Below are 14729 nucleotides of genomic sequence, written 5' to 3'. Positions count from 1 at the left end.
CCCGTCCCCCCCCCCCCCCCGGCTGCCTATTTTTGGTGGCCGCTGACAGTCCATCAGGAGGATGCCACCAACAAGTCCCCGCCAGTTGGGCTGGCTCTATCCACTTCTTCACCGTCACCAGTAACACGGCCGCGAACATCTCCGTGCAGAAGACGCTGTCCGTGTTCCAGATCGTTTCCTAGGACCGGGCCCCCAGAACCCCTGGGGGTGCTTCTTTTCACGGCTCGCCAGGCTGACCAATTTCTTGAAAAAGCCACTCGCCAAGCTGTACCCCTTCCAGTACCAGAGGGGCACCCATTTCCCAACACGCTCAACAAAGGTTCCGCCTGATTAAGGGGTGCAGAACAGATGCCCCCTTTTCGTTTCCCTGAGGCTGTGCGTGTTTGCGTTGCTTGCTGTCTCTTTTTTTTGCGTGCGGTCATCCATCCGTGTTACGGCGGACACTGGGATGCACCACCCCGGTCCCCTTCTAGGACATGCGTGTGGACCCAGCAGCAGGGAGTGTGGCCGGCTGGCAGCCTGCACCAGTTGCCCCTCAAAGGATAGTCCTTCTGGGGCGACCCCCATCCCACGACTGATTGAGGATATCCCAGGCCAACCTGAAACAAAGCCAAGGGGCCATTCTGGCCGCAGAGTTTCCCGTGGGGACGGCAGAGGCTGTCGGTGGGGTCGCATCCTGCCTCTACCTCCCTCTCGGCCCCCCATGCTCCCACTCCCCCTCTTTCTTACTTAGATGCTGAGCCCAAGGGCAGCCCCTAATACCCATTAGACGCAGCTCAGAGTCTGTTCCCTGGGGAACCTACCCATGTGACACGTGTCCTTAGGCTGTGAATTCTTCCTGTGGGTTCCAGCCCAGCGTTCCGGTCTCTGAGGGCCACCGGGAACGTCATTCCCGCTGCACCGCCCATTCTCTCCCGAGGTGTCCGCCAACTGCGTAATCTTATGCCTGAACTACTTTGCCCAACTGACCGATAAATATGAGAGGAAGGACCAAGCCCCCCAGGACACCATGGGAAAGCTCCCCCAGGAGAAGGCTGGGGTCCCCGTGCCACCCTACTTCCTTAGCTGGCCCACGATCGGCCCCAGATCCTGGTGTCCCACGAGCCGACCCGGTCCTCATGAATGAGCCCACACTGGGTCCCTTCTCATGGTTCAGTCGTCCGCATGGAAATCGGCTTCAGAACTGAGCCCGGGACGGGCATGTGCTCCACCCGTCTGGGGTTTGGACAAACCCTCCTCTGGAAGTCTGTTTTCCGTGGCCGGCTCGTCTTCTGTCCCCCAGGACCTCTCCAGTGCTGTGGACAGGGGGTCTTAGAGGTTATCTGCCTGGGATCCAATTGCTCAGAAGCTGGAGATCGACAGGTGCCCAAAGCCGCGCTGCAGACCCTGCCTATTGCCTCACTGAGCAGGACTCCCCGGTCCTTTCACGCGCTCCCGTTTCCAGACCATTCCCCCGACAGAGAAGATGGAAGCGGACGAGGAGCAGAGACGCTCTGCTTTAATTCCGTCGCCAAAGAACACGGCATCACCCGCCTGGGCCTGCGGGAAACCTTATGTTTTTCTAGTTATGTGTCTATTTTTGATCGGGGGAAGAATTTCTGAAGTGCAGAAAAGCACGCAGAAGAGTATTGTAACAAACACCTGTGTACCCACCAGCCGGAATGAGTAGGTTAGCATTTTGCCATTTTTTGCACCTGATTTTTTAATAAAACATTAACCAACACTGTTTCGATGTTTCCAAACGTACGTCAATGCTGTGTCGTCCATACCCTTTGCAGTTGCTTTTCACGTTGAACGTTACATTTCTGAGACCTCTTTGCCCTGTTCATTTATTTCATTTTGCCGTTTTCAAGTAATCTCTATGCCCCACGTGGGGCTCGAACTCACAACCCCGGGACCAAGAGTCGCACACTCCACCAGCTGAGCCGGTACCAGGCGCCGCCCCTGCGCTGGTCATTTAAATGCCCCCTGCTATATGCTTTTGCATGGCATCCGTAGGCACCCCCGCCTTCCGCTCCCAGTCAAGCCCACACTGGACATCGCACACATGGGAAACAAAACAAGAGCCAGCCTGGTCCCCTTCTTTGCGTTTCGCGGCCTGGCCCTGCACCCTTTATTACAAAGCTTTCCAAATCTGAATTATTTGAGTACTAACATATTTTCTGGCATATCTGCGAACCCTGTGTCCTACACTTTACATACTATTTGTCTTTGCGATAACCAACTTTTTTTTTTTTAAGATTTTATTTATTTATTTGACAGAGACAGCCAGCGAGAGAGGGAACACAAGCAGGGGGAGTGGGAGAGGAAGAAGCAGGCTCCCAGCAGAGGAGCCTGACGTGGGGCTCGATCCCAGAACGCCAGGATCACGCCCTGAGCCGAAGGCAGACGCTTAACGACTGCGCCACCCAGGCACCCCACAATAACCAACTTCTAAAAAACTTCACCTGGGGGCACCTGGGGGCTCAGTCGGTTGAGCACCCAACTCTTGATTTTGGCTCAGGTCATGATCGCAGGGTCCTGGGATCGAGCCCCGCGTTGGGCTCTGCGCTCAGCGGGGAGTCTGCGTCTGCTTGAGATTCTCTCTCTCCCTCTCCCTCCACCCCTGCTCCCGCTCTTGCTCGCACTCTCCCTTTCAAATAAATAATCTTTAGAAAAATAATAAAATGAAAAACCTTACCTAATAAGTCTTACTTTTATTATCTATAATAAATACAGAACATCTGTTGATAACGGTCAGAGATGGGAGTTGGTCGCACGAGATTCATTACACTACTATTTCCAATTTTGCATGTTTTTGAACATTTCCAAAATGAAGTAAAAACACAAAACCTATTGAACCCCTACACGCTGCTATCGACCTGCCGGACCAGTCCTCTCGGCTAGAATATCCTAATAGTCTGTTTCTGCCTTTGTCCTCATTCCCCTGCAGCTCATCCTCAACCCCATGGTCAGAGTAAACACTGTTAAAATGTCGCTCCTTAGCTCCACCCACCCCCCATGAAGACGTCTCTGTCTCCTCAGAGTCAAGCCCCCACTCTTTCCTTTGACGTACTTGCCCTGCACAACCCACACCAACACCTACCTCCCTGACTTCACCCTCCCCACCTCACTCTGCGCCAGCCATGCAGGCCACCTTGCTTCTCCTTGGACAACGCACCTCAGGGCCTTTGCACATGATATTCCCATCTCCTGGAAAGCTCTTTCCTGCCATCCACTGGCTCCCACCTCCTTCAGGTCTTTGCTCCAAAGTCCCTTTCTCGGTGAGGTCCTCTCTGACCACCCAAGTCCTGTAATAACCATCACACCCCTGCCCCTCACACTTCCCCCTTTTGGCTTTGTGCCCCCCACTGCACTTACCACCATCTGACTTTCTATTTTACCTATTGATTTGCTTACTCTCTGTCTCCCCACGCTGGGAGCATGGGGACCTTGGTGTGTTTGGTATACTGCTCTGTCCCCAGCACCTCGCACAGGACCTCCTGGCACATAGTAGCTGCCCAGTAAATAGTTGTTGAACAAATGAACAAGTTAATTCACATGGGGGCTCCTGGGAAAGATGAAGAAGCCAAACTTAATATAAACCAAGGCTTACTTCAAGTCTCCAGAGAGGAACCTAGCCTGTGCAGGGAGTCAGGCACACACTGGGTTTTCTCTGGGGGCTTCCTGGCCCACCCCTCTCCCCATTACGCCCCAGGGAGGTGGGTCCCCAGCCCACTTCTTACCAGTTAGCATCTCCATCCCGTAACCAGAATCTTCTGAGGGCAGATGCCCAGGCATTGAGTCTGTCATTTCCTCAGACGTGGGTGAAGGGTCTGGAGACAAAATGACAACAGCATCTTCTGCCTGTCCCACCCCGTCATGGTCCCTCAGGGACCCCCGGCCCCGTATGCCCGCAGAGCAGGACCCTTCAGGAAACTGTGCCCTGGAACTGGGAGGACAGCTTTAGTGACCAGCTGTGCCAGAGGCCAGGCTGGGGGGGGGAGTGTCTCTGAGCCTCCAGGGACCAAGTACCCCCTCTTTTTCACAGATGTGGAGATGGAGGCTTGGGGGCTTCCAAGTCTGCAGTCAAACTCAGACCCTCCTATTCCCACATTTTTTCTTCTCCTCCCTCCTGCCTTATGAATCCCAGGGAGCCAGGCCTGAGTGGGAGGGCTGAGGGTGGGGGGCCAGCCCAGAGGGGAGACACAGCTCAGAAAGCACATGCCATATAGGGACCAAACTGGAGACCCCTTCTTGGCCCTCAGGAGACAGAGGGGATAGCCCAGGAGGGGACATGGTGGGTGGTTCTGGCTGGTCTAGGAGCAGGAGCTTCTGGGAGTTCACGTGGGGCAGTAGGGCAGCCCTTTGGCCACCTGGGCCTTACCTGGGACGGTGACCTGAATAATATCTAGATCTTCTGGCTCCATTTTAATGGGCCTCAGCCCACTCAGCTCCCCAGAAGTTCCTGTGAGAAGGGAATGAGGGATCCAGTTACGTGTGGGCATGAGCTTGGCCGGGCAAGGCAAACCATTCTAGAACATTCTTACGTCTGCGATTTATTAGTAACACTCCAGGAAAAGTCATGCTGGTCCCGCGCTCCTGCCCAGCCCAGGAGTGGAGGGTCAGGCAGGCCCTGAGTCCTGTCCTGGTATCTTTAATTTATAGGCCTGGCAACAGAGGCTCACAGAGGGAAGCCGGGTGCTGCAGACATGCTGGGAAACAGGGGTGATGCCGGAATCCAGGTGTCCTGACTCCCCCATAATGTCACCCACATCCCACCTGCCCCTCCAGCGCCCCAGTGAGCTCCCAGCATGCTCTGAGGCCTGGGGGTGGGGGGCAGGAATGGGCAGGGTAATTCATTAATATTCTAGGCTCACGGGCTAAGCTCGCATCCTCCCCAAGGCTGCTGGGAGGGGAGGAAGGGGGTGCTGGTGGAGGCCCTCTCTCCCCAGGACACACAGTGTATCCTGCTCCTCCTCACCTGGCCCACAGTCTTCAGAGACACCGTTCTTGTCTGACCTGTGAGAAGGAAGGAGGCCGAGAAGCGACATGGCATCAGCCCTAGCTTTCTCCTCCAGGCAGTCCTCCAGGGAGCCCATGGTGGCTGTCCCCGCCGCGCCCCTGACCTCATTCACTCCCATCCCCACAGGACAGTCCTCCCTACGGGACAGCGGTCCAGCGCAGGGTCTCCCAGGGCAGCAGTCACCCGCCATCCCAGCCAAGATGCCGCTCGCTATCCTGGGGTGAACGGTCTGGGCATCCACCTTTCCCACCAGCTGGGAGCTCCCGAGGCCTGGGTGGGACCAGTGTGAGAGCCCCACAACTTAGCACAGTGAGGGTCGATCCGCGCTTGCTGGAGGGGGATGGAGCGCTGAGGGACCACCAGCCTGGAGGGGCTACAGAGGTCTGGAAAGGGGTGGGGAGCAAATGGGGGCAGGGCCCCTGGACGGATGGTTCAGTGAATTCAGAGTACTGTGGGGAAGGCCTGGGCTGGACGTGGTGATTCTGGAACGAATGGGCCATCCCTGGCCCCTAGGAGCGTAGAGCCTGGGTGGGGGGCACTGGCAGATGGTGGTGCCCAGGCCACAAGCTGAGTGCGGGGCCTTGTGGACACGCAGGGCAGACGCCTGACCTAGCCTGGGTGCCAGGGAAGGCTTCTGAGAGACCAGACGACATCTGGCTAGATCCTGGAGGGGCGAGAGAGCTCTCCAGGCGGAAAGAAAATCGGCAGAGCCTCTGTTCTCTGTCCCTTGGGATTCTCCCTGGCCCACGGTGGGGTGAGGACTCAAGGGGGTGTATGTAGGGGGAGGGGGTGTCTGTGTGGAACAACCCTGTGCCCACACAGGGTGTGGGGTATCAGGAGACGCTGGGCGCAGCACCCTCTGACCAGCCCCAGGCCTTGCTCCTCCCTGCAGGTAACACCACCAGCCCAGAGTCGGGGAGGCGGGGAGCCAGGAGCTGGGGTGGGGGGCCTTACCGAGCAGTCCCGGGCAGGTCAAGGACAGCCGCACGGGAGATCTCTGCAGAGGTATCCTCCGGCGGGCTGGCGGGCTCCAGCTTCGTGGGGTCTTTGGTAAACTTGTTCCCTGGGTGGAAAGGAAGGTAAAGGTCAGGGCCAAGGCCCTCCAGTCTCCGCCTGCCTGTGGGGCACCTGGGCAGCGGCCTGTGGGAGGCTCTTGGGGACACCCCTTGCATATGGTTGGCCCCTGCCAAGCCGGGAATGGGTCCTGGGTAGAGAAGGAATGTAGGCCCCGGTGCCAGAGGAGGCCAGGGTCTGGGAGGATTGCAGGAGGAAGGAGCAGCCAGAAATGACTGTCCTGACCTCACGTTCACTACTAAAGCTGAGGGAGCCCTCGGGAAAAAGGCCAAGTTGCCCCCAAGGCCAAACTACAAAACCATTCTCTCATGTAATTATCCCAGGAACTCTTATTACCCCCCATTTCACAGATGTGGAAACTGAGGCCCACATGACTGGCCAAGGTCACAAAGCTGGTGAGAAGTAGGGCCAGAATCGGAACCCAGCTTTGTCGCACCCCAAGATCTGTGCTCCCTTGGCTGCCCCAGGCAGAGCCGGACTCTTCCTCCTGGCAGGCGTGCTGCCCACTGGTTGGGGCCCCGAGCCCTGGGTTTGCGGCCAGGCTCACTGCTGACCAGCTGGGCTTCGGGAACAAGAACAGAACCTGCTTCCTAGGACGGCTCACCATGAATGGTGAACAGCTTAGAAGAGCACCGGACGCACGCTAGCGTGCAGCACACGTCAGTTTCATTATTCCCAAGGGGCCTGTCTGCACCCGGGAGCTGGGGGCTCTGTCTACCCCGGATGCGGAAGCCGTGTCCAGGCTCCCTCCCCGCCCCAGGGTCCTGTGTGATGGTAGCACCTACTTGGCTGTTTCAGAATGGACTAGATGGTCCCCACACGTACCTGTGAAAATTCGCTCATCAAACATCCTGAGGAGAGAGGAGACACTGGCGTGAGAGCAATGGTGGCCCAGGGGGCCCCCCAGGCTCAGGGACAGGCCTCCAAGCCCCCTCGGTGACACTCACTTGGTTGCCTCATTTTATGTTGAGAAAAATTGGGGGAGGGGGAGTTGAACGCATCATTGTCCTTATTTTTACAAGTGAGGGAACAGGCTCAGAAGAGAGGCGCTATTCAAGGTTATCACGCTTTGAGTGACTTTAGATCCAATCTGCCTGATGCCAAAACCTCCTCCTCCAGGAAGCCCCACAGGCTTGCTGCTCAGACACCACTGACTCGACACCTGGAAACCTGTTGTCCTCCCGTGCCCTGGACTCATCACAGGAGTGATTCCACCCGCCCCCTCTAGGAACAGGCGGGGACTCTGCTGTTTGTGAAGTCCTCAGTAGAGCCCAGTGAAGGGCTGGGCCTGTAGGAGCCACCCAGCAAATACTAGTGAAGAATTAAACGAGCTATGGTTTAGACTGAGGGAGATCAAGGTCAGCCACGGTGAGGACCCAAACACCATGGTCAGGCACATATGGGTTCATCGGGGTGTCCCTGCAGCTGTCTTCCTGCCTAGCCCCCCGTCCCCCTACCAAGAGTGAACAGAAGGAAACGGACTCAGGCAGCAGCAAGAGAGATTTAAGCGAGACAACAGCAAGCACTACCTGACGATTGATTTCAATTCCACGCCAGAGGGATTTGTCAAGTGGGACCCCACGGTCAGGGTTGTGAGGGCACAAATGATGGCTCAGTTGGGGCCCCATTGCCACAGGGGAGCAGGTGAGGAGCTCCTCCTCCTCTCAATGGGGACCCCCTTTCTCACCTCTATGAGTCCTTCATGGCCCATGCCGACAACTCTCAGATTTTTTTTTCTCTCCAACACAGACCTCTCTCTGGAGTTTCTGAGCACACCCCACGTGAACTCCCCACCCCACCCCTGCTTCCCCCAATCATACACTCAGACACACGGGGTGATCCTGGCCTCCGTGCTCCCCTCCACAATCCCACATTCCACCCACTGGCAAAAACGGCTGAGCTCGAATGCACCCCGAATGCAGCCGCCTCTCTCCCTCTGCCCACCATGCCGGCCAGGCCCATGCCACGTCCTCCTCCTGAGTCCCCCCACCTCCAGGGCTTGCTGCCCACGCCACAACTCCCAGCCCCGCTCTGGCCTCCAGCAACCCTGTAGAGGTCCTTCCCATCGTTCGAGAACAGCTCCGGGCTCTCAGAGTGGATCCCCAGCCCCTGCCCCTGCCCGTGCCCAGTCTCCTTGCCCCCCTGGGCAAGTATGTATTCACTCATTCATTCCCCACATACACACTGGGCCTCTACCACATACCAGGGGCCGTTCTAGGTGCTGGGGAGTCAGCGATGAGCCCAGCACAGTCCCTGCCCTCAGTCCTTCCTTTAGTCTAACAAGCACACATGAGAGTACACGCACACACAGGGAGCGGACCCTCACAGGGCTCCCGGACAGATGGCTGGGAAGTGGCCAGCACAATGTTGCCTGGAGGCAGGGGGCTGGACGCCATGGCCTCTGGCCACCCCACTATCTCTAGCCATCGAGGAGGAAGCATCCTGGGAAGTGTGGGCATTGCCTGGGGACCCTGATGCTTACTGGGTCATGAGTCCAACCAGCTGTGGGGGCAAACTCCCTGCTGGAGTCGGGAGGCGAGGCTGGGGGATGGGCAGTGCAGCCTCCCCCTCTGCCCCCACCAACCCAGCCACACTGGGGGGGCTGCCGATATGGAACGCATCGTGTTCTGCCTTCCCCCACCCACCCACACCTGTGCCAGGGGAGCCAGCTGCCTGGGAGGACAGGGAGGGCGGTCCGGGCACCGGCAGGTAGGGCAGCCTGATGCGGGGTGTGAAGGGGAGAGGCCGGCCCGCCCCACCTGAGCTCAGGTGAGCTACTTTCTGATGGCAGGAAAGTTCGAAGGCCTCAGGTCTTCTTCTTCAAACACCTTTCACTAAGACCTGACGGAGGGCCCGCTGGAGCCAGCCACGGTGCCTCCGTTTCCCGTTCAGGCCTCAGGAGAGGCCAGGAAGGGGGGGCGCGCACAGCTGGCAGGTTAAGGAGCCCGACCCCTCTCCCAGGCCCACCTGTTCTCTTGGTCGAGTCAGAACCCATTCATTCTAGCCCGGTACCATCATCACCTCCCGGGGGCCCCTCCTCACACCTGCTGTCGCCCCCCGCCCAGCCCGGACACCCCGGCACCCCGAGCCTGGGCCCCGCACCCCACCCTGTACCTCTTAATGATGAAGTGGATGCTGTGTCGCTCCTCCAGGATCCGCTTGAGCTTGGGGACCCCATAGGTGCAGGGGCGCTTGAAGGGGATCTTATCCGGGATGCCCACAATTTCCACAGCCTCCGGGTCACAGGCAATCTTCCTGTAGGGGACGGGGACCATGTGGTCCAGGCCCAGGGCTTCCGCTGGAAGGGCAACGGCAAGGCTGAGCACGGACGGAAGCGGAGGGACATGCGGGGCCCCAGGGCCGCGGTCACCACGACCTTCCCCCGCCCCCTCCCCGGCACACGGCACATGGCGCTTCCTCTTGAAAACTGCCCCCGGGCTCCCATCCCCCTCAGCGACAGCCAAAGTCCTACCTGGGCTTACGAGGCCCCATGTGACCGGGACCCCGTCACATCTGACCTGATGTCCCTCCTTTCACCCTTCTGCTCACCCTGGTCTCTCCAGCCTCCTTATTGCTTCCCTAATAGACCAGACACACACCTACCCCAGGGCCTTTGCACATGCTCTTCTGGCTACTGAGACACTCTTCTTCCAGATCACCATACACTTCGCTTCCTCCCTTTCCCCATTTAAAGGTCCCCTCCAACGTCACCTCATCAGCCGACAACAGCCCCCTCCGTCTCTCCGTGGCACACCCAGCTCTGTTGTCCATCCCACATTTACTGTGACCTTACACTAGAAACATATTCATCTGTATGCTGGTTCACTGTCTGGAGCCTCAGCTCCACGGGAGCAGGGGGCAGGCACTGCTCCACAGCTGGGATCTAGACAGGATGGGGCACAGGCTAGCTGATGGGACACAGGCTAGCTGCTCTCCACACTCTGCGAGAGAATGAATGGCTGAAGGAAGTTCCCAGGCCTGAGGTGGCTCCCGGAAGGACTCCTCTAACCCCCCAGATGTGCTCTTTCCTCCAGGGAGGCATCCGGCATTCCTCCCACTCATCAGGGACAGAAACGAGACGCGGACAACTTTGCCCACAGCAGTGTAGACAGAATCCGGGCTTAGGAAGTGGTGACTTGTTCCTTTCTTCCTTCCAGACCCTTGGGTTTGGTCTCGGGCCACCTTATTCACTTCCACCCCCTTCCAAGTTCCCACTCATTCAGGTACCAAGTACTTCTTGAGCACCTACTATGTGCTGGATGGCACTTTCTGGGGTCCCTGGTTTTCCCCGGGGCCTGAGCTGGGCTAGTGGTCCACTTCCCTCCTGCCTCGTCCCTCCAAACTCCCCCGAGGGTCCCACGTCCCCGGGCCCTTCCTCAGGCCCCTCCCCACCCTGGCCTTGCTCCTCCGGCCACACGGTGCTTTGCCTGTGTCCCAGCAAGTGGCAGCCCTGAGCTGGCCTCCCCTGCAGCCACAGCCTGGCCGGGACAGGGCAGAGCTGCCTGGGGCCCTGCCTGGCGCACCGTCAAGACTGTTTTTCTGTTGATGCAGCCAGGTCTGCGTCGGCGGCTTTGGCAGCCAGATCCTACTGTGAAGCCACACTTAGCTCGTTGTCAAATTAAACCCTCGAAATCTCAACAGCTGTCAAACCATTGCTTCCCCAACCCCCCAGCCCCAGCCGGTGAGCCATGGCTTCGGCGAGGCGAGTCAATGTGCATTCGTCTCCACTCAGGTTCATGTCATTTGCTGGGCCTGTCTCTTCGGCCGCGAGGACACCCAGCGGACGGAAGGGACCCCACCTGGCCTCCAGCCTCTGCCCCCTGAGAAGGGGAGAGAGCAACCACTAGGCAGGAGACTCAGTCCCTCGCAGAGTCTCAACCATCTCCCAGGTGCCAATGTTCTTGAGGCATCCTGAAGGCTGGGGATCCCCCCATTTCTTCTTTGTTTTATTTTTCCCCTGCTGCACCCCCAGCCCCATTGCCGGCCCACTTCACCCAGAGCTGGTGGCCAGAAGGGCAGACCCAGGAGCAGGATCCATTCGTCCAGGGTCTGCGGGATGCCTCAGGCTGCCACATGAGGTCCTCACCCCCAGGGACGTCCCCAGTCCTCCTGGGGAACGTCCTTCCCCCCAGAGCAGCTGCAGGGGAAGCTCAGACGGAGCTGTGGCCCGAGAAGGGGCCCGAGAAGGGGCCCGAGAAGGGGCTTGGACCACTCCAAGCCCAGCGCTCCTCTTTGGATTTGGATGTGGTGAGGCCAAGGTCTGGCATCCGCAAAAGGCTCAGCGTTCCGGAAACATCCAGAGTATGCAACAGGCAAGAAGACTGGAGGCAAGGCACACGGAGCCAGCCCTCCCCAGATCCCCTCCCCCTACTGCTCACCAGTGTGCACCTGCCTGGAGGGGAGGAGTGGGTCAGCCAGAGAGACCACACCAGAGGTTGTCAAAGGTGCTCAGGCTATCCCAGACTCCTCACTAGGCCTCCAGAGCCCTGCTCAGCCCCACCCTAACCCACAGCAGCCCACCAAAGCCCCAGTGCGGATCGAAGGGCACCTCCTCCGTGAAGCCCCCCGTGACTCCTCAAGCCTGTGGAGACCTCACCTTCTTCAAAGCTGTCCTGTCTTTCCGAGGGTCCCCACCCCTGCGTACTACTGTATACCACCTCGTCCTACTGCATGCCACTGCATACACCTATACACACATCGCCAGGCACCGGCTGGAGCACCGTGAAACCAGCGCTGGCCTGAGTGCCCAGCACAGCCTTGGGGGCTTAAAATGCCTGACTGATAAAAGCGAGCAAACCAGTAAATGTGTGAGAAGAGAAAAGAAGGCAGGGGGCAAGTGTGACAGGTGACCTAAGAAATAGTATCTGTATGGTCTTCAGCTCTGGTTCCTGGCTTGAGAGTTCCCAAACCCCTGGCAATTTCCTGAGTGACGGGGCTGAGGAGTGTCCTGTTTTTCCTAATAAGCCCCTTTCAACCCACCCGAGTGTATGATAATGAGGGGCGGGCCCCCAGCGCCCTCAGGATGGGGACCGGTTGCCGGGGCAACCAACCACGTGAGCAGAGGGTTGGCACTTTCAGCCCCACCTCCCAGGAGGGGAAAGTGGCCGAGATGGAGCTAATCAGCAGCGGACGATATTTTAATCAATCCTGCCGACTTAAGAGGACCTCTGTAAAAACTCCAAATGAAGGGCTTCAGAGAGCTTTGGGGTTGGTGGATCCTTGTGCCAGAAGGGTGCACCCCAAACTCCACCGAGGACGGAAGGTCGTGCGCTCCAGACCCTATGTACCTCGTCATCTCACAGCTCATCCGAGTTCTAGCTGCCCTCACAGCAGACTGTCCGCACCCAAGGCGGGGGTCGCAGGAACTGTGGATGTGGAGCGAAGCTGGACAGAAGTGTGGGTGCCCCGGGGACCCACTAACTACGGGGCCGTCTTGTGGGACCGAGCCCTTAACCTGCGGGGTCTGTGTCACTCCGGGTGGCCAGTGTCAGGCTTGAACTGTAGGACACCCAGAGGGAGATCTGCTTACTGTGGAAAACCCCCTCTTCCAGTGTCACAAGTATTAGAGAGAGGGTTTTCTTTACCGAGGCAGGAGGGGAGGGAGGAAGAGGAAGACAGGAGAGAAGGAGGGAAGGGGAGAGAAGGAGGACAGGAGGGTAAAGCCCCACCCTGTTCCTTCCGCACAAGGTGAGAAGGTCAAGGTTAGAGAGGGAGGCGGCCAATACCTCCTGGTGGACTCCCAGCACAGTGCTCCTCGTGGACCATGCGTGTTCAGGGAGCTCCCAGGGTCCCTGCCTCTCCTCTCCGTCTGCAGTCCTGGGTGGCGATCGTCCCTCTCCTCCCTTGGCCCCATGGGCAGAGGGACTTCCCCACAGCAGGGCTGCACCATTCAGGGGGTGGTGCGTGATGGCACACCCGTGGGCTCACGGGGGCATCTTGGGGACTTGTGTCATCTCCCTGGGACTGAAAGCCACCCACCCAAGCCAGGGCCATTCTGCGGCCATCCATCAACCAGGGCTTACGGGGAGCTTATAGGGGGAGCCCCATATAGGCAGAGGGAGCAAGGACTGCCAGGGAGACGAGGCGAATGGGTGCAGGAGCGCATGGTGGGGGTGGGGGTGAGGGAGTGTCCGAGCACCCAGAGAAGGAAGGTCTTACAGACCACCTGGTGGCCCCCACCCTGCCTTCTAGCCAACCAGTGGCTTTGCTTACCATGCAGCATGAAGCTGGACCACGGGGAGGACACACCTGCCCCAGCTATCCCCCCCTCCACGTGCAGAGAGGGCTGACATGTGCTCTGGGCCCTGCGCAGTCCTGGGTGCTGGGGACACAGAAGGGCTGGCGCAGTCCTAAATGCGGGACGTGTAACAAAGAGGAGCCCATCAGGGCCCTGAGGGCCCCCCCCCAGCCCAGGCTGGGTCTCGAGGAACAAGTGGAAGCCTGCTCCCCAAACACACAAAGGGCACGCCAGGCAGAGGGCCGAGCACAAAGGCCAGGGGACAGGGACTTGCAAGTACGTGAGGCCACTCTCCTGGGTCTTCTCTGCAGGGTGCCCCTGACCTGCCCGCCTCCCACAGGTGAGCTAAGGTTGGGGCTCTGCCATCAGTTCCGCCCCCTGGAAAAGTCTGGAAGGGAAATATTGACACAACCGCCCCCTACCCAGACAGGAGACGACATGAGCGCTGCCGGTGCGCGGGTGCCAGCATATGGCTCCCGCTGTCATGTTAGGGAACACGAGTGATTGCCACGTAATGAGCTGCTCAACACGCTGCTGGGGCCACGCAGCGGGCCGCGCCGCCCACTCACCATATCTGCTGTTAAACAGGATCTGCACGCACTCCCGGAGCGTGTTGATGTCCTCGGTTTCCTTTATGAAGGCGTCCCACTTCTCTATCAAAACACAAGAGGCACAAGTGAGGGCGGGCCGGAGCAGGGAACGCACGGCCCGGCCCCCTCGCGATGAGCGTCTGCGCCCTCCTCCGCCCCCCCACTGGACCCTCCTAGCTGGGCCCGGGGCCCCGGAGACAGCCACACTGCAGGCCACTGGGCTTTCTCCTCCAGAGTCCCGCAGAGGGGCCCAGCTCTTCTGCTCCCTCCCATCTCGGCCCTTGACACACCCCAGCCTCTTCCAGGACGCAGCCCTACCCAAATCCAGGGTGCTCAGATGGTCTGCCCCCCTCCCCCGCTTTCTCCTCTTGCCTCTGTTGGCCCCCGGGGGGCCATGCCAATTCAGCAGCCTCGGCCTGTCTCTCCTGGGTGTCTGCTGCCCCAGGCGGGCAGGAGGTCTGAGGGTGCGCTCCCTCAGTAGGGAGCCGCCGAGTCCTGACCTCAAAGGCACTAACCCTTCGTGCCTTGTACATCTGGGATCTTACCCGGCCTTGGCCCTGTGGCCTCCCTCAGGCCCTCAGCCCTGCCGGCCTCTTCCACGAAACCAAAGCCTCTGCCTCCGTGTACTGTTAATAACTAGAGCCGTCATCTGGCTTATTATAATACCATTATAAATACTATCTTTAATTTATTTACTTTATTTGACTATTTTTGTTGTTGTTTACAAGATTTTATTTATTTGAGAGAGAGAGAGAGAGAGAGCGTGCGCGCGCACACGCACAAGCAGGGGGAGCGGCAGGGAGAGGCAGAGGGAGAAGCAGGC

The 14729-nt window shown here is 58.8% G+C and overlaps 1 protein-coding gene across 5 annotated transcripts in view; it reads right to left on the bottom strand.

Moving 5' to 3' along the window:
* The window catches only part of GTF2IRD1 (GTF2I repeat domain containing 1), a 69164-nt gene that overhangs the window by 44248 nt on the left and 10187 nt on the right, over positions 1-14729 (bottom strand). For all 5 annotated transcript variants that reach the window (XM_040634964.1, XM_040634963.1, XM_040634965.1 and 2 more), the window contains exons 7-13: positions 13886-13969; positions 9194-9377; positions 6905-6930; positions 5960-6068; positions 4964-5001; positions 4367-4447; positions 3726-3815 (exon numbers count right to left, since the gene is read on the bottom strand). In XM_040634964.1, the coding sequence (XP_040490898.1) occupies positions 3726-3815; positions 4367-4447; positions 4964-5001; positions 5960-6068; positions 6905-6930; positions 9194-9377; positions 13886-13969 (612 nt within the window). The remainder of the gene's footprint in view (positions 1-3725; positions 3816-4366; positions 4448-4963; positions 5002-5959; positions 6069-6904; positions 6931-9193; positions 9378-13885; positions 13970-14729) is intronic.

This window comes from Ursus maritimus, unplaced genomic scaffold (genome assembly GCF_017311325.1).
Source record: "Ursus maritimus isolate PB19 unplaced genomic scaffold, ASM1731132v1 scaffold_2, whole genome shotgun sequence".
Classification (NCBI taxonomy): Eukaryota; Metazoa; Chordata; class Mammalia; order Carnivora; family Ursidae; genus Ursus; species Ursus maritimus.
The sequence above is the reverse complement of the archived record's forward strand: the minus strand, read 5'-3'. Positions and strand labels throughout refer to the sequence as shown.